The 24,372-nt window shown below is 44.0% G+C and overlaps 2 protein-coding genes across 2 annotated transcripts; both read left to right on the forward strand.

Annotated features, from left to right (window-relative positions):
• Positions 1-1,015: 1,015 nt before the first annotated feature.
• On the forward strand, positions 1,016-4,482 carry LOC144734471 (putative olfactory receptor 7A2). The gene is made up of 3 exons (XM_078616671.1): positions 1,016-1,090; positions 1,347-1,419; positions 2,032-4,482. Exon 3 carries the CDS (start codon positions 2,051-2,053, stop codon positions 3,032-3,034), a length of 984 nt encoding a protein of 327 aa, XP_078472797.1. The 5' UTR covers positions 1,016-1,090; positions 1,347-1,419; positions 2,032-2,050; the 3' UTR covers positions 3,035-4,482.
• Positions 4,483-10,693: 6,211 nt separating this feature from the next.
• Positions 10,694-11,678, forward strand: LOC144734485 (putative olfactory receptor 7A2). The gene has a single exon (XM_078616701.1). It carries the CDS (start codon positions 10,695-10,697, stop codon positions 11,676-11,678), a length of 984 nt encoding a protein of 327 aa, XP_078472827.1. The 5' UTR covers position 10,694.
• The last annotated feature ends 12,694 nt before the right edge of the window (positions 11,679-24,372 follow it).

A 24,372-nucleotide genomic window follows, 5' to 3' on the forward strand; every position in this document is an offset into this window, starting at 1 on the left:
CCAAGCTGACGCCTGCTTAAGTTTTCCCAGAATTGGAAAAGATCTGGTGAATTCCAGGCGACTTTTTAATTTAAATGGTGAAGTATGGTTAAACAACCACCATGACTGGCGTGGCATGAAGAGGATTTCATCCAGCCGTGAATTGACAAAGGGTTGTAATATTTAGTCAATTTCAGAAAGCAATATTTAACAACAACAAATACTTTATTTTACTATGATGATTTATGATCAATAGCATTTGGTTGCATATAAATTCAAAGTGAATAAACACTGAATGGCTTGGATTTCCAGATTGTAACGCATCCATATACCACGATCGTCCCTTTGCTGAATTTTACAGCCACTCGCAACATGTAGAGATAAACTTTATAAACAGATTCGGTCATGTGTGTGAACCAGTCATTAATCATAGCTGTATTCATTATGATTTTTGCAAACATTGATTAAACCCCAAAATCACTCCCAACGTGCCTATGACCAATTCACCGAGAATGCATCCAACTCATCACTTCTTGGAAACGAACGAAGCAGTGGAGAGCTTGTGATAGTGCATGGATGGGTGACCACCGCACACAAAACAGATGCGAAGGGCTGCGGTGGGGCTACGTTGCCTGCAGAGAGCAGTGCAGAAAAATACACGGTTGTACAATCATCTGCTTTAACGCCTAAACTCTCTGCCTTCCCGCAACCCGCGTTGACCAGCTAGTCAGCGAGGTCAAATAACTCCACGATGACTCACAAGGTGTGAGAAAGGCCCTCATCCAGCAGTTGAATGCCAACAGCGGCTAAGAGTGCGCCTAATTAATCAACCTTCGATCGTGTTAAAAAATCAACTGATGTGAAATATCCGTGGCAACCCAAGTGATTTTCATCCTAATTGGCTGAGCGCCACCACACCTGACTGCAGAGTATTCCCTTGTAATTTGAAGTCGCCTGGCCACAAACCCTTCATGTGAATGTTGGTAATGAGAGACACGTGACCACGGAACCACGAGAGCGTTATTGAACACGTGATACCCAAAACGTATAAAAGAGGGGGATCGCGCGCGGCGCACTGAGCTCTCTGCTGCAGACATCCAGTGGCACCACGGTGAGTTTATACACCTGGGCTTGGGCGGGTGTTTAATTCGCACTGTCTGTCACACTCATCGCCTCCTTCTAAGCTAAACGTTACAGATTCTGGAATTAAGTTTGCGTTTTTACGTTGCAATAAAATGCGGTGTCACGGCTATAAAATACGTATCCAAACTCACTTTGAGTATTGCATGTTCAATGCATCATTGTCTATGTCATCAGATTTGAATAAGCGATTATTTTTTTGTTTTGTGAAATTCACTGCCGTGAAGCTTTAGCAAGTAGAAGAAAACCCATTTGGATTGGCAACGTTTCTGCATGAGACTACATAACAAAATGCTGACGGTGAGTGAATTGACTTAAATACAATTAAGGTACACACACCCTTACTCGGCATAATCCTCATCATTAGGAATGACCCATGCACTGCTGAATGAACGACTTTGCAAGCCGTGTTCAAATCTAACAGTCTGATGTCGAAATTAATTTAGCTCTTGCACCTGAGCCAATTTTCATCAATCCATCTTTTCAGTGGACATGACGTCTCTAACCTGCGTTGGTTATTCAGTCCAAGCGTTCCTTTATCTCGCTGTGATACCGAGCAAACCCCTCCTTGCTTTGTTTCTCATCCGTGTCTAGCTACGTTGCGTTTCAGTAATTATTTCTTTTTCCGTGAGCACTCCAAACCTTTGCTTGCTCTCGTCCCCCACTTTATTTAATCGTTTTGATTCCAATTTGCTTCATTACGCGAACAAGGCTAATATACCGTGTTGTCTTTTAACTCTAGAGGGCATTTGGCCTACTCTTCCAAACTAACCAAACAGGAGTACCCACACTTTACCCCAACATCCGCAACCTGAAAGTATTGTAAAAAAATCATAGCTTTTATTTTAAACATCCCTGCCATCTGCGCTTTCTAATATAAATATTTGTATGTGAATATAATTCTATCACCAGTTGTGGTTCGGCGTCGGCAATGGAGAACGGCAGTTCGGCATTCTACCTCTCCACGTTCGAAGCCTCGTACTCCGTGCAGATGGTCATCTTTGGCCTCTGCCTGCTGCTCTATGTGATCACAGTTGTAGCTAACCTGCTGGTCTTCGTGGCGGTGCTTATGTGCCCCGAGCTGCACAAGCCCATGTACTTGTTCCTGGGAAACATGGCGTTGGCCGACATCATCGGCTGCACCAGCTCCGTGCCCAAGCAGCTGCAAATCCTGCTGACGGGCGACACCAAAATCCTGTACGAGTCTTGCCTCGTGCAGATGTTTTACGTTCACGTGTTCGCCAATCTCGAGTCGCTGACGCTATCGCTCATGGCTTTTGACCGTTACGTGGCCATCTGTCACCCGCTGCGCTACCACACCATCGTCACAGCCAAGAAGACGCTCGGAGTCTTGGTGCTGATTTGGGTAATTGCCACGTCGGCTTGCATGACACTCGCACTGCTCGTCACGCGGCTAAACTTCAGCGATGACAATCGGAAAATCCAGGGGATATTATGTGATCACATGGGCGTCGTTGTATTGGCTGAATCAGACATCAAGGTTAACAATGCATATGGGACGGCGCTAACGGTGTTCTTGTTTTTCTTACCGCTTATTTTTATTAGCTACAGCTACTTAAAGATTTTCATTGAGTGTCGAATTAAACGATCAGCTGAGATTACCAAGCATGGTTTGAACACTTTGCTGACACACTTCTTGGCGCTCTTGATATTTTTCATCTCTGTCTTGGGTTCCACATTCATTCCTCGATACATTAAAGATTTCAAAACTCCCATAGTCCGAAACGTAAGGTGCTTTTTACAGTTTGGCATCCTTGCTATACCCATGGCAAATGCATTGATATATTTTTTTCGCACTAAAGAGCTAAGGAAAGGAATAATGACGTCCTGTAAACATATATTCCTTATAAGAACACTGTTCCCAAGGTTTTTGAAAGTTTCATCCATAAGTTAAACCCAATTTTAAGAGTCCAGCCATAAGTTAAATAACAGTTGATCATACCACTGGCTTTGCTAAAATGTTAGGTAGAACTGATATTATTGTAACTAGAGTCTAAGCTTTCGTGACTGCAAGAATTACTTTTGGTTTCTTTCGGTGAAGTCACGTACAAAATTAAAATCAAATCATAATAGAATACGACGTTTCGGTTGCAATACAAGCAACCATCATCGGCTAAGAATGAATGGTAAAACACCGACACGGAAACAGCACAGGCAAACAACATGCAGAGAGAGACATACACAAACACAGCAACAACATAGGTAGACACACATGTTAGGGGGAGGGTCTACTCACAACTCACACTTTACTTCTAATTTAGCAATCTTTGGGAGAACGTTAATCAACCAGGTTATGCATTAACTGTGTGTTAACCAAGCCTCTGTGTTGCATTGCATTACACTTCTTAATTTTACTAAATTTGCTTTCTCAAACTTTCGATTTTCTTGCTCGAAACCATTCTCTCCTCCGGCCACTGGTTAGGAATTCCACACTGTTCCCTCCTTGTCCCCTCGTTTGTCAGCCTCCCCAGTCCTCTCTCTGCCCCGGCCCCTCGCCCCCTCTCTCTATTTAAGGCCTCGGCACAGAGTCGTTGTCCTTCTGTTTGTCTTGGTGTGTGTTTTGTGTGTGTCTCTCTCTGCATATGTGTCTGCCTGTGTTGTTTCCGTGTCTGTGTTTTATCATTCATTCTTACCTGATGACGGTTGCTTGTGTTGCAACCAAAACGTCGTATTCTATTATTATTTGATTTGATTTTCTACGTGACTTTATCGAAAGAACCAAAGAGTGATATTATTGTAATTATATGAAAAAAATTCATTGGAAAAATAAAATTAATATTTGTCGGATAATTTTTAAGTTTTCATCGTACATCGTAAAGCTTTTTAGATATATTACTGTATTTGTAGATTTCAGATGAATTCGTAAAAAAAATTGCTGACACAGATTTTTTTTTATAAAACTGAACAATGAATATTCGGCTGTTTTAACATTCTATGGAGCTATAGTTTAGATGTGTAGACGAGTGGTGAGAACACCACCTAGACTTTGGCGTGTTTTACTGCTACAGGTAATCGAGAGTTACTCGTACTACAAATATGAATGAATTGCGAATTTCTATATTGAGAAAATGTGATGTACTTGTCGCAGACATCATAGACGTGGATCAGTATGGTCGCTTTAGGGTTTACCATCTTTTGCATGCTCATCTGGACACACTGTTGGGTAATAATTTTAGGCCGAGGTAACCTAGAAGCAGCACCATACACCTATATCAGCTTAAATTGATCATTTCGGTGTTAAAGAATCTCCCCATTTTAAACGTCTGATGTCGCTTACGTATGCTTGCATGTATTGGTAAAATAACGATTGAACAATTATATTAAAAGTGCCTTTGAAACGAATCGGTCTCACTGTTGTTGAATTTTGAAAAACAAAATAAAAATGCTCGGGGACAAGCATTGGAAATACATTTCCTTCGGCCGGTTATACGTGTGTTGTACATTAGAAATGAAGATACGAGACGCTGCAGATCGATGGCAATTGCAACGTATTTTGAAACACAAATGCAGATAAAACCTGTATTTTACGCTTAGCAGGCCTGCATCAGGCATCCATTAGTCATGTGGTTGTTGTGAAGAACCAGGTTACTCAAGAGCACCCCCCAAAAATATATGCAGTCAACATGGAAAGAGGTAATGGGATGAGGTCATTGAAACCTCAGAGGGGAGGTGGGTGAAATATTGATCTGCTTTACATGAGGTATGTATTTTGAACTTCATTCGCACCATATGTAGCCAACCGTGCTACTCGGATGTTTGGGAAATGATGCCGGAGCGAAAGAGCAGATGCAGCTTTGCTTCTTGCAACCCAAACTGGCAGCATTGCGTGGGTATCTTGTCCAGCAGGGGCTGAAAAAGCACGAGTACAACAACTTTTTCACGGTTCATTGTGCGCATAGGAAATATCTAACAAACTGGACTGAGCTGATGACGCTCATGCTAGTATCAGGTAAATCTCCTAACGAAGTCAAACAAAATCTCCAACACGATTTTTTATTTAATTAAACATCAATTATTATCAACACTAAAATTGCTCCTAAATCCTGAAAAAGTGAAAATCATGGTATTTTCCTAAAAAAAAATCTAGTTTCATTATCTTCACCTATTACTAATATCATAAACAACATAATTGAGTGCTTCATATACTTGGGTTGACCTAATTGATTCAAAACCGACATTCGGACCCCATATTTGTCATCTCAAAAATAATAAAATCAAATATATTTTGATCTTTCTTTTTTCAATTTTTTTGCTATATATAAAAGTCTTCGCGCGCGCTTGCGGGGGATTTGGCTCTCGGATGGTAGGGTTTAAGAACGAAATAATTTGTCAGCTGGCACGCCCTAAGCCCCGTGGTGGGAATAGGCTATTCCGTTTTCATGTCCGTAAACTTTAAAGTCGTTTAATTAACGAATTCGTGAGCATTCGTATTTTAATTATTTGCTTATTGCGCAACATCGACCGTACCAACTGTCGACAATTGCCTGGGGGGGGGGGGGGGGGCGGACCCTGCCAAGTGATGCGCGTTCGCTCCAGCTCACGGGGGACATTTTATTTTACGCGTTTAACATGGAATAAATAACACATCACTCTGCCGATTTCTCTTCAGTGTCATGTCCCCCCCCCCCCCCAACCCAATGCGTGCAGTTACTGCTATAAAGTCCTTAGATATTAATTTAATAGCATTAAAGCGCTTACATAGTATTATTCTGGCGAGGGCGGGGGGATGGTGGGGGGCAGGGGTCGCGGCCCAGCCCGCAGCCTGCCAATGTCTCACCTCCTCCGGCTTGCCAATCTAGGCGAGGCCGTGGGCTCTGCACGGGACGAGGCGTCACCACGCCAATGTAAAGTACAATTTTATTGCATCTTTCTCTAAGAACTCACGTTTATTGTTTCCTATTATTAAACAAATAAGTTTAAAAATATTACAATGATAATGTTTGTGTGCAAATAACTCTGCTTCATTCTTTTTCGATTTAAAGCTGTCGTGACTGCAGGGATTCATCTTCTTGGTTCTTTCGGTAAAGTCACGTAGAAGGGAAGTAATAAAATAATAAAAATAAAATATAATAAAATAATTCTCACGACGTTTCGGCCACAACGCAAGCAGCCGTCTTCAGGTGAAAACCAGGTCTGTCGAGGCGACAGCGTCTGAATGAAACAGCACCATGCTTGGAGCATATATTTAAGCTGGGTTGGAAGGGGGGGAAAGGGCGCCTTGACAAAAGAATTTGCATATCAAGAGGAATATAGCATATTTATGGGAAATGCAGGTATGTTATTAGTACTACTTATGCCCGTGCATTATGCAGGATTAGCAGCATCAAAGGGAGGCGATATGGGAAATGCAGGTATGTGATTAGTACTACTTATGCCCGTGCATTATGCAGGATGCTGCTAATCCTGCATAATGCACGGGCATAAGTAGTATGCCTCCGCTAGTCTATATTTGACTTTCCGTGTCTCTAGCCAGTCTATTATCATGCATACAGAATGGCCAAAGTTCTTGTTTGGGGTTATGGTGATGACGTCCTTTATCTGTAGGTTACTAAATTAATGTGTCTGGGGAATGTTGTATCTTACTTGTAGCTGTTCCAGAGGATAACAAGTTGCCTTCGTCGGACAGGAGGTCACCAACTTTTTCCAGTTCTGCCACTTTCCAGCTGGGCCAACTTATCTTCTTTCCCCAATTTTCAACGGAGGGTTATCCAATAGCAGGGACAATCTAAGAAGGGGCGTAGGGAGGGGAATATTTTTGTCCCTACATATCCCCAGTGGAGAGGAAACTGTCCACACCGATTTGATGCTCAGGGGCATATCTTTGGTCCATGAGAGGGAATTCTTAAAAAGGGACCATGGACTCACAGACCCCTCCTCCCACCTTTTACAGTATTTGAACAGGTCAGGGAGAGCCATGCTACTTGCCTTCACAAGGAGGATAAGGGAGTGATAAAATATATCTGCGCGAGTTTATGGTTCCAGATGAAGGAGATATGTGAGTGGAGTTTTTTTAAAGAAGGGTCTTGGCATCTGGGAAGGAACCGTTCGTAAGTGGCGTAGGGGTTTTGGGAGAGCCATCATTTTAACCAGATGAGCTCTGTTGTGGAGAGAAAGGGGCACGAGTAAGGTGACAATCTCCTGTAGCAAGGAGGGGACGTTCTATTTGAAGAGCGATGTTAGAGAAGAGGGGATTGTCACTCCCAGGCATTGATGTGGGTTGGGCACCACTTCAAAGGGGCATCAAACCCTCTTGGGGTTTCGGGGAGGTAGGGAACAGGGGCGTTAGTTCCAATTTAGCTGCGTTTAGCTTGTACACCGACGCTCTCCCGTACCTCCCCCCACCAGAGCCAGAATGGCGGGGATTGAAGTCTTTGGATCCATAAAGATGATGAGGACCTCATCGGCGTACAAGTAAATTGTATTCTCCACTGCTCCACAACTTACCCGCTGAGATCTGTTAGCGACTCTGGATACCCACATTGAAGGGCTTCAAGGCCAAAGTAAATAATAGTGGGGGGAAGGGGGAAACCCTGCCTCATGGCTACGCTTTAGCTGAAAAATTGTGGATGCCAAGCCATTCGTGACCAGCATAGCTGATTGGTTAGCATGTAATAGTCTGTATATGTCAGTGAATGAAGAAGGGATGCCACAAGTATCCATAACCCGGAATAGGAAGGTCCTCTCCACCCTGTCAAAAGCCTTTTCATCATCTAGGGTAAGGGCATAGACAGATAGATTGTCATTTGTGAGTATTTCTACTGTATTGACCAGGGCCTTCGCGTTGTTGGCCAAGTCTCTGTTTCTGAGAAGTCCCGTCTGCGCTTCGCCAATGGTCATCGGAAAGGCCCTTTCCATTAAATGTGCGAGGATCTTGGAGAGGAGTTTATAGTCAGTGTTAAAAAGTGAGATGGGGCTGTAGTTACCTAATACCTCCCCTGGAGTGCCCAATTTATTCGAGACTGAGATCCTGGCTTCATTCCAGGTTCAATCGAGCTTTTAAAGTGCATGTGGGAGGAAACTGGAGCACTCAGAGATAACTCACACGTGCAAAGGAGCAACACTCTAACCCATACAGATAGAAGAGATGGGAGTCCACAATTTCTGTACTGCATTCTCTTCGAAAGCCACGGTAGGCAGCTTGACGGGGGCGAAAAAGGACTTTCACAACTAACAATCACATCACATTCCAAGCTGACGCCTGCTTAACTTTTCCCAGAATTGGAAAAGATCTGGTGCATTCCAGGTGACTTTTTTTATTTAAATGGTGAAGTATGGTTTAACAACCACCATGACTGGCGTAGCATGAAGAGGATTTCATCCAGCCGTGAATTGACAAAGGGTTGTAATATTTACTCAATTTCAGAAAGCAATATTTAACAACAACAAATATTTTATTTTACTATTATGATGTATGATCAATAGCATTTAAGGGTAACGCATTTGGTTGCATATATATTCAAAGTGAATTAACACTGAATGGCTTGGTTTTCCAGATTGTAACGCATCCATATACCACGATCGTCCCTTTGCTGAATTTTACAGCCACTCGCAACATGTAGAGTAAAACTTCATAAAACAGATTCGGTCATGTGGGTGAACCAGTCATTAATCATAGCTGTCTTCTTAGGTTTTTTCGGTAAAGTCACGTAGAAAGTAAAATAAAATAAAAACAAAAATCACGACGTTTCGGAGGCAACACAAGTCTCCGTCATCAGGTGGGACCGTCACAGCCAGATTAGCTGTATCAACACTTTTATTTTATTTTACTTTCTACGTGACTTTACCGAAAAAACCTAAGAAGATGATTCCTTGCAGTCACGAAAGCTTCAAATCTAGAATCATAGCTGTATTCATTCTGATTTTTGGAAACATTGATTAAACCCCAAAATCACTCCCAACGTGCCTATGACCAATTCACCGAGAATGCATCCAACTCATCACTTCTTGGAAACGAACGAAGCAGTGGTGAGCTTGTGATAGTGCTTGGATGGGTGACCACTGCACACAAAACAGATGCGAAGGGCTGCGGTGGGGCTACGTTGCCTGCAGAGCGCAGTGCAGAAAAATACACGGTTGTACAATCGTCTTCTTCAACGCCTAAACTCTCTGCCTTCCCGCAACCCGTGCTGATCAGCTGGTCAGCGAGGTCAACTAACTCCACGGTGATTCACAAGGTGTGGGAAAGGCCCTCATCCAGCAGTTGAATGCCAACAGCGGCTGAGAACGCGCCTAATTAATCAACCTTCGATCGTGTTAAAAAATCAACTGATGTGAAATATCCGTGGCAACCCAAGTGATTTTCAACCTAATTGGCTGAGCCCACCACGCCTGACTGCAGAGTATTCCCTTGTAATTTGAAGTCGCCTGGCCACAAACCCTCCATGTGAACGTTCGTAATGAGCACGAAACCACGAGAGCGTTATTGAACACGTGATATCCGAAACGTATAAAAGAGGGGGTTCGCGCGTGGCGCACTGAGCTCTCTGCTGCAGACATCCAGTGGCACCACGGTGAGTTTATACACCTGGGCTTTGGCGGGTGTTTAATTCGCACTCTGTGTCACACTCGCTCGCCTCCTTCTAAGCTAAACGTTACAGATTTTGGAATTAAGATTACGTTTATACGTTGCAATAAAATGCGGTGACACGACTAGAAAATACGTATCCAAAACAACGTCTGATTTTACGTGAAATGTACCATATTACTTATCAAAAATATTCATAATATGCTTAATTATGGAAAATGTCAGAAACTCACTTTGAGAAATGTATGTTCAATGCATCATTGTCCATGTCATCAGATTTGAATAAGCGCTTGATTTTTTGGTTTGTGAAATTCACCGCCGTGAAGCCTTAGCAAGTGGAATAAAAACCATTTGGATTGGCTACATATCAATTGGCTACATATCAAAATGCTGACGGTGAGTGAATTGACTTAAATACAATTAAGGTACACACACCCTTACTCGGCATAATCCTCATCATTAGGAATGATCCATGCACTGCTGAATGAACGACTTTGCAAGCCGTTTTCAAATCTAACAGTCCGATGTCGAAATTAATTTATCTCTTGCACCTAAGCCAATTTTCATCAATCCATCTTTGCAGTGGACATGACGTCTCTAACCTGCGTTGGTTATTCAGTCCAAGCGTTCCTCTATCTCGCTGTGATACCGAGCAAACCCCTCCTTGCTTTGTTTCTCATCCATGTGTTGCTACGTTGCGTTTCAGTAATTTTTTTTTTTTCCGTGAGCAATCCAAACCTTTGCTTGCTCTCGTCCCCCACTTTATTTAATCGTTTTAATTCCAATTTGCATTCATAACGTGAAGAAGGCTAATATACCGTGTTGTTTTTTAACTCCAGAGGGCATTTGGCCTACTCTTCCAAACTAACCAAGCAGGCGTATCCACACTTTACCCCAACATACGCAACTTGAAAGTATTGTAAAAAAAAACCGTAGGTTTTATTTTAAACATCCCTGCCATCTGCGCTTTGTAATATAAATATTTGTATGTGAATATAATTATATCACCAGTTGCCGTTCGACGTCGGCAATGGAGAACGGCAGTTCGGCATTCTACCTCTCCACGTTCGAAGCCTCGTACTCCGTGCAGATGGTCATCTTTGGCCTCTGCCTGCTGCTCTATGTGATCACAGTTGTAGCTAACCTGCTGGTCTTTGTGGCGGTGCTCATGTGCCCCGAGCTGCACAAGCCCATGTACTTGTTACTGGGAAACATGGCGTTGGTCGACATCATCGGCTGCACCAGCTCCGTGCCCAAGCAGCTGCAAATCCTGCTGACGGGCGACACCAAAATCCTGTACGAGTCTTGCCTCGTGCAGATGTTTTACGTTCACGTGTTCGCCAATTTTGAGTCGCTGACGCTATCGCTCATGGCTTTTGACCGTTACGTGGCCATCTGTCACCCGCTGCGCTACCACACCATCGTCACAGCCAAGAAGACGCTCGGAGTCTTGGTGCTGATTTGGGTAATTGCCACGCCGGCTTGCATGACACTCGCGCTGCTCGTCAGGACGATAAACTTCAGCGATGGAAATCGGAAAATCCAGGGGATATTTTGTGATCACCTGGGCGTCATTGTATTGGCTGAATCAGACCTCAAGGTTAACAATGCATATGGGACGGCGCTAACGGTGTTCTTGTTTTTCTTACCGGTTATTTTTATTAGCTACAGCTACTTAAAGATTTTCATTGAGTGTCGAATTAAACGATCAGCTGAGATTACCAAGCATGGTTTGAACACTTTGCTGACACACTTCTTGGCGCTCTTGATATTTTTCATCTCTATCTTGGGTTCCACATTAATTGCTCGATACATTGAAGATCTCAAAACTCCCATAGTCCGAAACGTAAGGTGCTTTTTACAGTTCGGCATCCTTGCTATACCCATGGCAAATGCATTGATATATTTTTTTCGAACTAAAGAGCTAAGGAAAGGAATAATGACGTCTTGTAAACATATATTCCTTATAAGAACACTATTCCCAAGGGTTTTGAAAGTTTCGTCCATAAGTTAAACCCAATTTTAAGAGTCCAGCCATAAGCTCTAACAGTTAATCATACAACTGGCTTTGCTAGAATGTTAGGTAGAACTGATATTAGTGTAACTAGAGTCTAAGCTTTCGTGACTGCAAGAATTACTTTTGGTTTCTTTCGGTAAAGTCACGTAGAAAATAAAATCAAATAATAATAGAATACGACGTTTCGGTTGCAATACAAGCAACCATCATCGGGTAAGAATGAATGATAAAACACAGACACGGAAACAACACAGGCAGATACACATGCAGAGAGACACACACAAAGACACACAGAGCGTGACACACCAAGGAAACACAGACACGGAAACAACATAGGCAAACAACATGCAGAGAGAGACATACACAAACACAGCAACAACATAGGCAGACACACATGCTACGGGGAGGGTCTACTCACAACTCACACTTTACTTCTAATTTAGCAATCTTTGGGAAAACGTTAATCAACCAGGCTATGCGTTAACTGTGTGTCAACCAAGCATCTGTGTTGCATTGCATTACACTTCTTAATTTTACTAAATTTGCTTTCTCAAACTTTCGATTTTCTTGCTCTAAACCATTGTCTCTCCACCGGCCACTGTGGTCTGGAATTCCACACTGCTCCCTCCTTGTCCCCTCGTTTGTCCGCCTCCCCAGTCCCCTCTCTGCCTCGGCCTATCCCCCCCTCTCTCTATTTAAAGCATCGGCACAGAGTCGTTGTCCTTCTGTTTGTCTTGGTGTGTGTGTCTCTCTCTGCATATGTGTCTGCCTGTGTTGTTTCCGTGTCTGTGTTTTATCATTCATTCTTACCTGATGACGGTTGCTTGTGTTGCAACCAAAACATCGTATTATATTATTGTTTGATTTGATTTTCTACGTGACTTTACCGAAAGAACCAAAGATTATAATTGTAATTTTCATTGGAAAAATACAATTAATATTTGTCGGATAATTTTTAAGATTTCATCGTACATCGTAAAGCTTTTAGATATATTACTGTATTTGCAGATTTCAAATAAATTCGTAAAAAAAATTGCTGACATAGATTTTTTATAAAACTGAACAATGAATATTCGGCTGTTTTAACATTCTATGCAGGTATAGTTTAGCTGTGTAGACGAGTGGTGAGAACACCACCTAGACTTTGGCGTGTTTTTACTGGTACAGGTTATCGAGAGTTACTCGTACTACAAATATGAATGAATTGCAAATTTCTATGTTGAGAAAATGTGATGTACTTGTCGCAGACATCATAGACGTGGATCAGTATGGTCACTTTAGGGTTTGCCATGTTTTGCATGCTCATCTGGACACACTGTTGGGTAATTATTTTAGGCCGAGGTAACCTAGAAGCAGCACCATACACCTATATCAGCCTAAATTGATCATTTCGGTGTTAAAGAATCTCCCCATTTTAAACGTCTGATGTCGCTTACGTATGCTTGCATGTATTGGTAAAATAACGATTGAACAATTATATTAAAAGTGCCTTTGAAACGAATCGGTCTCACTGTTGTTGGATTTTGAAAAACAAAATAAAAATGCTCAGGGAGAAGCATTGGAAATACATTTTCTTCAGCCGGTTATACGTGTGTTGTACATTAGAAATGAAGATACGAGGCGCTGCAGATCGATGGCAATTGCAACGTATTTTGAAACACAAATGCAGATAAAACCTGTATTTTACGCTTAGCAGGCCTGCATCAGGCATCCATTAGTCATGTGGCTGTTGTGAAGAACCAGGTTACTCAAGAGCACCCCCCAAAAATATATGCAGTCAACATGGAAAGAGGTAATGGGATGAGGTCATTGAAACCTCAGAGGGGAGGTGGGTGAAATATTGATCTGCTTTACATGAGGTATGTATTTTGAACTTCATTCGCACCATATGTAGTCAACCGCGCTACTCGGATGTTCGGGAAATGATGCCGGAGCGACAGAGCAGATGCAGCTTTGCTTCTTGCAACCCAAACTGGCAGCATTTCGTGGGTATCTTGTCCAGCAGGGGCTGAACAAGCACGAGTTCAATAACTTTTTCAACCGCGCTACTCGGATGTTCGGGAAATGATGCCGGAGCGACAGAGCAGATGCAGCTTTGCTTCTTGCAACCCAAACTGGCAGCATTTCGTGGGTATCTTGTCCAGCAGGGGCTGAACAAGCACGAGTTCAACAACTTTTTCACGGATCATTGTGCGCATGGAAAATATCTAACAAACTGGACTGAGCTGATGACGCTCATGCTAGTATCAGGTAAATCTCCTAACGAAGTCAAACAAAATCTCCAACACGATTTTTATTTAATTCAACATCAATTATTATCAACATTAAAATTGCTCCTAAATCCTGAAAAAGTGAAAATCATGGTATTTTCCTCAAACAAAAATCCAGTTTCATTATCTTCACCTATTACTGATATCATAAACAACATTATTGAGTGCTTCATATACTTGGGTTGACCTAATTGATTCAAAACCGACATTCGGACCCCATATTTGTCATCTCAAAAATAATAAAATCAAATATATGTTGATCTTTCTCTTTTCTTTTTTCTATATATTAAAGTCTCCGTGCTCGCGCTTGCGGGGTATTTGGCTCTCAGATGATGGGGTTTAAGAACGAAATAATTTGCCAACCCGGCACGCCCTAAGCCCCGTGGTGGGAATAGGCTATTCCTTTTTCACGTCCGTAAACTTTAAAGTCGTTTAATTAACGAATTAATGGCATTCTTACTTTAATTATTTACTTATTGCGCAACATCGACCGTACCAACTGTCGAAAATTGCCTGGGGGGGGGGGGCGGACCCTGCCAAGTGATGCGCGTTCGCTCCAGCTCACGTGGGACATTTTATTTTACGCGTTTAACATGGAATAAATATACACATCACGCTGTCGATTTCTCTTCACAGTGTCATGTCCTCTTCCCACCCCCCACCCCAATGCGTGCAGTTACTGCTATAAAGTCCTTATATTAATTTAATAGTATTAAAGCGCTTACATAGTATTATTCTGGCGAGGGCGGGGGGATGGTGGGGGGGCAGGGGTAGCGGCCCAGCCCGCAGCCTGCCAATGTCTCACCTCCTCCGGCTTGCCAATCTAGGCAAGGCCGCGGGCTCTGCACGGGACGAGGCGTCACCACGCCAATGTAAAGTACAATTTTATTGTATCTTTCGCTAAGAACTCACGTTTATTGTTTACTATTGTAGTGGTGATACGCGCTGGGGTAGGGATCGTGTGTCAGCGCGTAGTGATTGGCTGTGTGTGTTGGTGACGCGCGCTGACGGTGGGGGATCAGGGGTCAGCGCGGGGTCATGGGTTGTGTGGTGGTGATTGGCTGTGTGCCGATGACGCGCTTGAGAGGGAGTGATCGTGTGGCAGCGCGGCGTGATTGGTTGTGTAGTGGTAACACGCGCTGGGGAAAACGGATCGTAGGAACAGCGCGGCGTGATTGGTCAACTAAGGAGCGATGCTCACGTCGACGTCCGCATACACTCCGTCTCCCGTGAGCGGGGACTATATAAGGGGATGCGCACAGGCGCACGGGGAGAGAAGAGTACCAGCGAAGACGGAAGATGGAGGAAGAGGCGGAACCCTGGGACCCGGAGCCGAACGTCCGTGAGAGAGCCGGCTCGTGGGACTCGGAGGTTGTGGCCCACGCCCAAGCCGGGGTGGGCCTGTAGGCTTCACGGACGTTACGGAGTCAAGAGCAGTGTGTGTAGCCGGAGGGATAGAAGCTACACGAGTCAAGTGCAGTGTGTGTAGCCGGAGGAATAGATGCTACACGAGTCAAGTGAAGTGTGTGTAGCCGGAGGAATAGATGCTACACGAGTCAAGTGCAGTGTGTGTAGTCTGAGGAATAGAGACCACTCGTTGTATAGTGACAAGTCAAGATTTAATAAAAAGTGTGTTACCCGTCAAGGAGTTTCCTGCCGTCATTCAATACTTCACTATTATTAAACAAATAAGTTTACAAATATCACAATGATAATGTTTGTGTGCACATAACAACTCTGCTTCATTCTTTACTATTTTGAAACTAATAAGTTGCCTAATATTACAATATTAATGTTCGTGTGCAGAAACTACATGTGTGTCCCTAAAGTCCATGTCTGTATGTGTGAGTCCATATGTGTTTGTGTGCGTGTGGGGAGCGGTAGTGTAGCGGTTAGCGCGCTGCGCTATGAACCTTCGATTCCCGCTCACGGCCAACACCAGTGACGATTATCTGAACCGGTCCTGGGTCTCCCCTAGGTCGAATCAGCCTCAAATAAGTACCTGGTGCGGTATGTAAACATCGTCACTGGGGAGACAAAGGCGGTCGGGCGTGGTGCTGGCCATCCACCCCCTCGTGTGCCGTTCCGGCCTTCATAGGTGCTCGCTAACAGCACTTGCCCCGACAGTCTGTCACAGGCTACGTGGGGGATCTTTTGTTTGTGTGCGTGTAAGTCCATGGGTTTTTATGTGTGTGGGTCTATGTCTGTGTGTAAGTCCATGTGCGTGTCTGTCTTTTTCCAATGGACAATGCCCCGTGTGTGTGTGTACGTACAAGTGTTTGTGTGTCAGTCCATTTGTGTGCGTATCAGTCGCTGTGTGTGTGGTAGTCCACATGTGTGTGTAAGTCCATACGTGTGTGTTTCACTCGATTTGTGTGTGTGTAAGTCAATGCGTGTGTGTGAGTCGATGTGTGTGCATGGCTCCATCTGAGTGTGTAAGTCAATGTGCGTTTGTGTGTCTATGTGTGTGTTAATCCATGTGTGTCTATCAAAAGTACATGTCTGTGTGTCACAGGCCATATGTCTATGTGTGTGTTGGGAAATGTGTGTGTCAGTTTATGTATGTGTGTGTAAGTCCATGTGTTTGTGTCTTAGTCGATATGTGTGTGTAAGTACATGTGTGTTTACGTCAATCTGTGTGTGTGAGTCGCTGTATGTGTGTACGTCGATATATGTGTGTGTAACTCCATGTGTGTGTATCTAAAGTGCATGTTTATGCATGTGTGAGTCCATGTGTGTGTGTGTGTGTAAGTCCATGTGTTTGTGTGTGTGAGTCCATATGTCTGTGTTTGTCAGTCCATGGGCGTGTGTGCTAGTCGCTTTGTGTGCGTGGCTCCATGTCAGTCAGTGTAAGTCCATTTCTTTGCGTGTCTGTAGATACATGTGTGCGTGTGAGTGACTATGTGCTTTATTGACCTGCTCAAGGCCTATGATACCATCGTATGGGTGTCTGTGTTTATATATCTAGATGGCTTCATGAATTAATCTTTGTTGATAGCCAGTGGGTTTGCAGAGTACCTTCGTCTTGGCAAAAAGATTTCCAAAATCATGAGCAAACACAAGATCCAGGTACGATTCAACACAGTACATAACATTCGTGATTTGAATTTCGATTTAAAGCTTTCGTGACTGCAGGGATTCATCTTCTTGGTTCTTTCGGTAAAGTCACGTAGAAGGGAAGTAATAAAATAATAAAAATAAAACATAATAAAATAATTTTCACGACGTTTCGGCCACAACGCAAGCAGCCGTCCTCAGGTGAAACCAGGTTTGTCGAGGCGACAGCGTCTGAATGAGACGCTGTCGATTCGACAGACCTGGTCTGAATGAGACGCTGTCGCCTCAACAGACCTGGTTTCACCTGAGGACGGCTGCTTGCGTTGTGGCCGAAACGTCGTGAGAATTATTTTATTATGTTTTATTTTTATTATTTTATTACTTCCCTTCTACGTGACTTTACCGAAAGAACCAAGAAGATTCGTGATTTGGTTGACATGACATCACGTGACCGGACAATACTGGAGGGGGGCCACTGGTGGACGGGGGCCGTGGGGCGGTCACGTGGTTCAAAGGAGCTCTCGGGAACCTTCGAGAAGGAGCTCGAGAGGCCTGGAAGGTGGGCGGGGCGAGGGGCGGAGCCAGCCCCAGCCCGGGAGCATATAACGAGGGCTCCGTGAGTAACTCGAGGTTCTTCACGTGTTGGTGTTGGAAGATCCACGTTGCGGAGAAGAAGCCTCTAGCCACGCGGTCCGGGACCCAGCTTGTGGTCCGGACCTGGATAGCGAACCGTGTCTAGTTCTGCCATAGCGTGGTTAGATGGGCATTCGACACCAGAGTGGGGTCCGTGTTATGTTACGTGTTGATGTACAATAAATAGTGTTGCTCCCAAGTTAACGTCTGCAACTCAGTTGGACTCACTACATATGCATACACGGAGACGAATGCTACTTCCATTTCTTTGCTGGACTTCAACATTACATAAGTTTACTGTATACAAATGCCCAGAATTTACATTCAAGTCTTAATTAAGTGCATGACAATGGGACTAGAAAGTAAAAAAAGAAAAATGTCTCACCATATATAAAACACGTATTTTAGCACATTATACAACTTGCCGTGCTCTCCCGTACCAAATTGGCTGCTTAAAATAATTACAATTTCCAAAATCGAGTTTTGCCAACCTATGCATTTCTTTTCATTTTGAAATAGCCATCAACAATTACATTTTAAACAATTAGACATTCACGTAATTTTTTTTATCCATTTAGCCTCAGTCCAAAATAGCCAGTATTCGAAGTATTGCAAAATTTGGAACACATAGACATTTCATTCCACTTGAGACTATTTCATTGCTGCTTTAACAGTGATTTTTGTTGCTAGACATAGCTTAAACTTTACTTTATCCAACGTTTGAGGGATTTCCTCACTTACATTAAAATATGGAAGCATTTATAGTTTGTGAAGTCGGTACCACAAGATGTGCAAAAATGTTTGAACATTTGATTTTTAATTTGATTTTAGCATGAGGATTACACTCTCATAAGTGTTTAAATAGCTAAATCATATTGCTGAATTAATATTAAGGACAAATGTATCCAAAATAAGGCGAGCAATTCTGCAGAAGTAGAAAATAAAGACATTTCATTCGATTTGAAACGATATAAATCTTGCTTTAACATTAAATTATGTTGCTAACCATAGCTAAAACTATACTTTATCCGAGGTTTGATTGAATTCCTCGATTCAATTACAACAGCGAAGGAATTACGAATTGTCGAGTAGCACAAGAGGTAAAAACATGTCAACATTTTTATTGCAATTTAATTTTGGCACCAGCACTACACTCACAAAAGTGTTTACACCGCTGTAATCATATAGCTTAGTTAATATTAAAGAATTATTTTTCTATCTATCTACGTGGCTTTACCGAAAGACCCAAAGAATATGAATTCCTGCAGTCACGAAAGCTTTAAGTCAAGATTAAGGACAAATTTAAGCAAAATAACGCGAGAGATTCTGCCGGATTTGAAAATGCAAAAGATTGTTGAAAAATGTATTTCCATCAACAAATCGCAAGGGATTTAATTTCGTTATCAACAGATTACTGTAGGCATCAACGCTCACAATCACAAATTATATCATATTTATATGGTAAGCCCTAAAATCAGTATTGCCATTTTTTCTAGAATCAAGATGGGTAAAAAGCAAGAAATGCCAAGTCAGCGACAGAGAAGGCTTGATAAACAAAAGCAGTACTATCAAAAAAGAAAGGAAGCCGAAACATCACAAAAAGGTAAAAATTTGGAAAAGCATGCTGCGGATTACCATGCCAAAAAAGCTTCCGAAACACCCGAACATCGGGAAAACCGATTGGAAGCCATATGAGCACGTGAAGCAATGAGGATTGCAGAAGAAACTCCAGAAAAGGGTCCAAATATTTGCTTCACAAAGAGAACGTCAAGTATCATTGCATGCAAAGGAGGAAGGACCTGAAGGGCATCGACGCTGTCTGGAAGATGATTCACAGTGTCATGCCATACAAAGCGAGCAAGTCGGAATCTGATAGTCCAAACATTGGAAACACAACAACAGCACAGACTCATTGCAGCCGCGGATATTGCATCATTTGATCGACGTATAAATGTGTTTGCTGACCAGGTTTGCGAGGTATGTCAGAAACAGTGATATCCTAGCAAAGTGAGTTGTTTAAGACTGAATCCTGCACAAATTCCCAACTACTTGCCATTGCAGCTTTCACAAAAGCCAAGTCTGTTGTGTGATCAATGCAGTCGCCATCTAAATAGCAACATTCAGCTTCTTCCAGCTAAATCATATTGGAATAATCTGTATCTAGGGGCAATTCCTAAAAAAATTGCCATTCTATCCCAAGTTAAACAACGCCTCATATGCCGCATTATTCCGTTCCTCAAAATAATAAAACGTGTTGGATTTTACGGGCAGTATGGATTCAAAGGCCAGGTCATTGCTCAAGACATCTTAAAAGTTAGTGAGCGTTTAACTAACATGCTGCCACAATCTCCAGAAATGGCCAGAATTGTTGTCACTGAAGAGCTGGAAAACCTTAACATCACCAGGGAGTTCTTGATTTCAAAAGACCATGTCAATAGCACCCTGAACTGGCTCATCAACAACAACTCACTCTCCAGAGATGTGCAAAACATTAACCATGATACCAATCTGCACCAAAACGCAATCGTGCGACGAGAGAAGGGAACGGAAGGAACCGCTTGAACTCGAAGTTTAGCTCAGGATCAATGATCGTTCCCGACTGATTTGTGCTTCATGGTACCAAGCTTCCACCATCGCTTTAGAGCACTAACGTCTACACTCAAGTGCTGATTGAAGGCGACAATTTGTACAAAACAACTAGAATGCTCTTCGCTATGTCCTACACCAACATCCAGAGTCCGGCTTTCAAAACGTGAAAAACTTTGTCAACCACCAAGACTATATCACGTTCAAAAACTCATTTTCAATAGAATATGATTATGCTCCATCAATTTTTGGAAATCTGGATGACAAACGGAACATTCTTGAGATTGGCTTCAAGTTGCTGAATGGTTTTCAGTAGCTGCTCAATCATCATTGTGCTAGAATTTTGATAGCAATCTACAAATGCTATGTAGTGTTCCAGAATGGTGACAAATTTCATTTCTGTGATTACCATTCTTGTGGAGCAAAGGGAGCACCATCAGTGAATCAACCTGCTTTGTCTTCAAGTGTGATACCATCTATTAACTATTAAAGATTTGCAAGGGAGCAGTTGGTGGAAGCAAGAATGCAGTGTACACTTTGGATTTCATTGTCCAGCCAAAAAATTACATAATTCGAACCCCCATAATTTACAGTAGACGTAATGAACAGACGAGCGCTGCCAGAACAGGATCAGCTGTTGATACTTTGCCTGTTAGGACTTCAGTTGTGTTGCCAATCAATGGCCATGAGCCAAAAGAAGATGCAGTGCTACAATAAGTTCCTCAAAGTGACGCAACCTTAACCAGATCACACTACGGATAACATTGTGAATGAGGCACATGAGTTGAAGGCCGAAGAGTTGTCCTGGTTCTAACTCTTTACAAATGGCCAAAATGGATTGAATGAAAATCGTCTGGTAAATATCATGCCACTGAACTATTTCCATAATCGAATACTTGGCAGGAACCATCGGTTTCAGCACAACAATTACCCCTGCTATGCTCTCTCCATGTATGAGTTCTACAGGGTCAAGTCAAATATTTCGGTATGCACCAGAAAGATTGATCAAAACTGCAATATGCGAGAGGATGTTATTTTACATGTGAGGTGTGAAGAACGACGCGAAGGCAAGTTGTGTAGGGGCTAACGCCAACTGTTTATTATGGGCTTACGCCGAACTGTTTATTTTGGGCTTACGCCTAACTTGAGGAAATGGTTAACACAACTGTGGGCTAAGCTAATCTCCCCAGGGGAAAGGGTACTGGGAATTCCCTATGCCCTACCAGGCTATCAGGCTCTTCCCTCAGCACTGACCGAGGTTTCAGCCAACTCGGCCAGCCGGGTAAAGTAGCCCCCTAGCCTGGCGCTATTTCCCCCTTACCCTGGGTCCCTACTCCCCCACCGCTCACGATCATGGCTCCCGGTCAAGACCCCTAACACGTCACGCATTTGCGCCTATATCCCTTGGGGGGACATGACGTCACCCTACCGGCAGGTCTGGCAGACGTCACTTCCTTTCGTGGCGAGTGTGACATGACGTCACCACTCTACTCAACATCACCCCCCCCCCCGTGAAAAAAACCCAGCCGACCCGGCTGCAACTACTCCGTGACCGGCCCCCCCCTCCCACTGGCGGGGAGCCACGATGACAACGAACGCAAGTAACCCTTGAGCGTAGAAGCTTGACCAACCGCTAGAACAAATACGAACACAACATTAAGGCAGGCGGTACAAGACAATGTCTGGCCATAGACACCACCCAGCCCTGCAAGTGGTGGCGATGGTAGGATGGAAGAGGCTGGCTCCACTGTCCGTCAGCGTACGCGCCCGCTCCACGAGCGCGTGCCCGCCGCCGGGCCGCTTCCACGCGCGGCGTCAGCCGCCGGAGCCGGCGATGCACCATCCCGCGGCGGCCCTCCTGGCAAATGGCCAGGACAAAGCACCACCGGCGTAGGGCCACTGCTCCCTGTGGCGTCTGCTTCTGTAACCGGCGGTGTTCCGAGAGAAGACTGGGCCTCCACGGGGACCTCCTCTGGCAGGCCCGCAGATGGCGGTGAGGGAAAAAAGTATTTTATCCCCTGTTGATTTTGTACGTTTGCCCACTGACAAAGAAATGATCAGTCTATAATTTTAATGGTAGGTTTATTTGAACAGTGAGATACAGAATAACAACAAAAAAATCCAGAAAAACGCATGTCAAAAATGTTATAAATTGATTTGCATTTTAATGAGGGAAATAAGTATTTGACCCCCTCTCAATCAAAAATATTTCTGGCTCCCAGGTGTATTTTATATAGGTAACGAGCTGAGATTAGGAGTACACTCTTTAAGAGAGTGCTCCTAATCTCAGCTTGTTACCTGTTTAAAAGACACCTGTTCAGAGAAGCAATCAATCAGATTCCAAACTCTCCACCATGGCCAAGACCAAAGAGCTCTCCAACGATGTCAGGGACAAGATTGTAGATCTACACAAGGCTGGAATGGGCTACAAGACCATTGCCAAGCAGCTTGGTGAGAAGGTGACAACAGTTGGTGTGATTATTCGCAAATGGAAGAAACACAAAAGAACTGTCAATCTCCATCGGCCTGGGGCTCCATGCAAGATCTCACCTCGTGGAGTTGCAATGATCATGAGAACGGTGAGGAATCAGCCCAGAACTACACGGGAGGATCTTGTCAATGATCTCAAGGCAGCTGGGACCATAGTCACCAAGAAAACAGTTGGTAACACACTACGCCGTGAAGGACTGAAATCCTGCAGCGCCCGCAAGGTCACCCTGCTCAAGAAAGCACATATACATGCCCATCTGAAGTTTGCCAATGAACATCTGAATGATTCAGAGGACAACTGGGTGAAAGTATTGCGGTCAGATGAGACCAAAATGGAGCTCTTTGGCATCAACTCAACTCGCCGTGTTTGGAGGAGGAGGAATGCTGCCTATGACCCCAAGAACACCATCCCCACCGTCAAACATGGAGGTGGAAACCTTATGATTTGGGGGTGTTTTTCTGCTAAGGGGACAGGACAACTTCATCGCATCAAAGGGACGATGGATGGGGCCATGTACCGTCAAATCTTGGGTGAGAACCTCCTTCCCTCAGCCAGGGCATTGAAAATGGGTCGTGGATGGGTATTCCAGCATGACAATGACCTAAAACACACGGCCAAGGCAACAAAGGAGTGGCTCAAGAAGAGGCACATTAAGGTCCTGGAGTGGCCTAGCCAGTCTCCAGACCTTAATCCCATAGAAAATCTGTGGAGGGAGCTCAAGGTTCGAGTTGCCAAACGTCAGCCTCGAAACCTTTATGACTTGGAGAAGATCTGCAAAGAGGAGTGGGACGAAATCCCTCCTGAGATGTGTGCAAACCTGGTGGCCAACTACAAGAAACGTCTGACCTCTGTGATTGCCAACAAGGGGTTTGCCACCAAGTACTAAGTCATGTTTTGCAGAGGGATCAAATACTTATTTTCCTCATTAAAATGCAAACCATTTTATAACATTTTTGACATGCGTTTTTCTGGATTTTGTTGTTGTTATTCTGTCTCTCACTGTTCAAATAAACCTACCATTAAAATTATAGACTGATAATTTCTGTGTCAGTGGGAAAACGTACAAAATCAGCAGGGGATCAAATACTTTTTTCCCTCACTGTACAGGAGGGCAAGACAATGGTGACATCCCCGCGACCCCCGAGACCCGGCCCGTCGGACACATCCATCGTCGGCCGTCCCGGAATTGGTGATGAGTCAAGGAAGGCTGGCGGCGCCATCCGCTTGAGCCGTGATGGGTGCTTGGTCCAGCGGCGATGGCCCAGCCGGATGCGGACACACTGAGGCCGGCAGACCTCCACCACCTCGACAGGACCCTGCCATGGCCGATGTAATTTAGGGAACGTGCCCACCGGCACCTGAGGAAAGTGTAGCCACGCCAACTGGCATGGTAGACCAACAGCCCGGTGTTTGGGCAAATGCTTGGCAGCCGCCTGCTGACTGGCCGAATTTTCCAAAAGCTCCTGACCGCGCCTTGCGCAGCCAATCGAGCGCGACTTTCATCGGGATGGGAATGGACGAACCCTTATTAACTGAACCGAGGTCCAGTTGGACGAGCACCGGGGGCTCGGGTTCGCTCCCATACATCAGGTAAAAGGGTGATAATCCTATCGAGGCATGTGGAGCTAACCTGTACGCGGCCAACACCCCTGGG

This window comes from Lampetra planeri, chromosome 51 (assembly GCF_965212315.1).
Source record: "Lampetra planeri chromosome 51, kcLamPlan1.2.h2, whole genome shotgun sequence".
In the NCBI taxonomy this organism is placed as follows: Eukaryota; Metazoa; Chordata; class Hyperoartia; order Petromyzontiformes; family Petromyzontidae; genus Lampetra; species Lampetra planeri.

What these genes read in the sequence shown, in the direction of transcription:
- LOC144734471 (XM_078616671.1), top strand. Translation starts at nt 2,051, where the DNA reads ATGGAGAACGGCAGTTCGGCATTCTACCTCTCCACGTTCGAAGCCTCG.
- LOC144734485 (XM_078616701.1), top strand. Translation starts at nt 10,695, where the DNA reads ATGGAGAACGGCAGTTCGGCATTCTACCTCTCCACGTTCGAAGCCTCG.